Source organism: Arachis ipaensis, chromosome B04 (assembly GCF_000816755.2).
Source record: "Arachis ipaensis cultivar K30076 chromosome B04, Araip1.1, whole genome shotgun sequence".
Lineage (NCBI taxonomy): Eukaryota > Viridiplantae > Streptophyta > Magnoliopsida > Fabales > Fabaceae > Arachis > Arachis ipaensis.
The window spans coordinates 33,238,222-33,240,348 of record NC_029788.2 but is presented as its reverse complement, the minus strand read 5'-3'; the positions used below and the strand labels follow the sequence as shown (position 1 = coordinate 33,240,348).

Below are 2,127 nucleotides of genomic sequence, written 5' to 3'. Positions count from 1 at the left end.
AGTATTTTCCATTTATTGAATTAATTACATTCCCAGAATCAATATCTTTAATTCGGTATGCATTTCCAGAGTACAACTCAATTACTTGAAAAGGACCTTCCCATGTATGGGACAACTTGCCAAGAAATCTCGACTTCTTTTCCATTGGCAATACAACTTTTAAAACTAACTCTCCTATACTGAAACATTTTTCTTTTACCCGACGATTATAACTGCGAGCAATGCTTTCCTTTTGTCGAATCATACTCTCCAGGGCCAAAACACGCTCTGAGTCTAAATCATTTAACTCATCGTACATCGCATTCTAATAATCATCGACTGGTAAATCATCTTGCCTTGAAATTCTCATAGTGTTGAGATTAATTTCTAATGGCAAAACTGCATCGTGCCCGTATACCAATTTATAAGGAGAAGTGCCTGTTGATCCCCTTGGTGAGTTTCGATAAGCCCACAATATTTGGCTCAAAGTCTCATGCCAAGTTCGAGGTCTATTTCCAATCTGATTTTTAATCAAACCAATTAAAATTATGTTTGCCGCTTCGACTTGCCCATTAGCTTGTGCATAATAAGGAGTACAATTGAAGTGACCATATTAATGTTCCTTGAGGCTGCGAAATTCTTAATTCGTTGACCAGTGAACATAGTCCCTTGATCAGTACTTAGTGTTTTAGGAATTCCAGATCGATGAATTATATATTCCTCAATGAAATCTATTATTTCATTTTGCCCAACCTTTATCAGAGGAACAGCTTCAACCCACTTCATGAAATAATCTATTGCCATCAAAATAAATTTATGATTTTTTGACGAAGGGGGATGTATCAACCTAACTAAGTCTAAAGCCCAACCTCAAAACGACCATGGCTTAATGATCGAAAGCAACCTGGCTGCTGGGATCTGTTGTATTACTCCATGACGTTGACATTCATGACATGCCTTTGCATAGTCGATGAAATCTTTGATCATAGAGGGCCAATAAACATTATTTTGATGTATTACCCGTTTCATTTTTCTCCCAACCTGATGAGCACTGATGCGTGAGCACCTTCTCTATCTTTTCTAGTGAATTTGTATTCAAATTGTTGAGTTTAATCAAGATTTAAATATCTTTAGCCACTATGAATGCTACTTTGAGTTTTTTGCAATTTATGTTTATTTCAGGTAGCATTCGGATGGATTTGACGGAGTTTTGTAGCAGAAAAGGAATAAAGCGAATGATGTTGTCAACTCCGACCTCCTTGCACTCAAAAAAAATAACTTGAGCTATAAAAATCTAATTGACTTGATTTTAGTGGCATTAGAAAGCTAACTTCCAGATCTTTCCAATGATATATAATAGTATACCCTTCTCTTCCATTTCATACATACAATCCCACGTTGAACTTGAGAAACTCCAAGTTCAGCGTGGGATCAAAAGCACAAAGGTGGAATCACGCATCACTCCACGCAGAAGTTGGGATAATCCAAGTTCAACGTGGACTCAAAGGGAAACAAGCAAAACGCTGCTGCCTCCTCCATGCTGAACTTGAAAATTTCCAAGTTCAGCGTGGATCCGAATGCCCCAAGTGGTCCCCAAGCACTCAGAAAGTTGCACATGAAGCTAAATTAATTTTGATTGAATTTGTATTTTATTTTAAAATAGGAAAAGATATTATTTTAGTTTAGGAAATATATTTTACATTAATTAGAATTAGATATAAAAGGGAAAAGAATCAGCCCTTCGGGCTCATCTCTTCTCTTCTACCTCATTCCGTACTTTACAGTTTACCTGAATCCTTATTTTCTCTCTAAACCATGAGCAACTAAACCTCCACTGTTAAGGTTACAAGCTCTGTCTATTGTATGGATTGATACTATTATTTTTCTATTTTAATTCATGTACTGATTTATATTCAAGAATTGTTTTCGTTCTTTATCTTATGAATTTGGGTGGAACAGAAGTATGACCCTTGTTCTAATTGTGTTCTTGTATAACTTGGAAAAACTCTTTACTTGAACAACAGCTTGAAAATATATTCTCCTAAATTTCTAATTATCTGGACCTAACGGGATACGTGACATATATTCCTCTTATATTTGGGTATTTAGGATTTCTGTGGCATATAAACTAGAATTGAACTTCATCCA

The 2,127-nt window shown here is 35.7% G+C and overlaps 1 protein-coding gene across 1 annotated transcript; it reads right to left on the bottom strand.

Annotated features, from left to right (window-relative positions):
* LOC107636356 lies at positions 305–783 on the bottom strand. The gene is made up of 2 exons (XM_016339874.1): positions 589–783; positions 305–499 (listed from the first exon to the last, which is right to left on the bottom strand). Exons 1-2 carry the CDS (start codon positions 781–783, stop codon positions 305–307), a joined length of 390 nt encoding a protein of 129 aa, XP_016195360.1.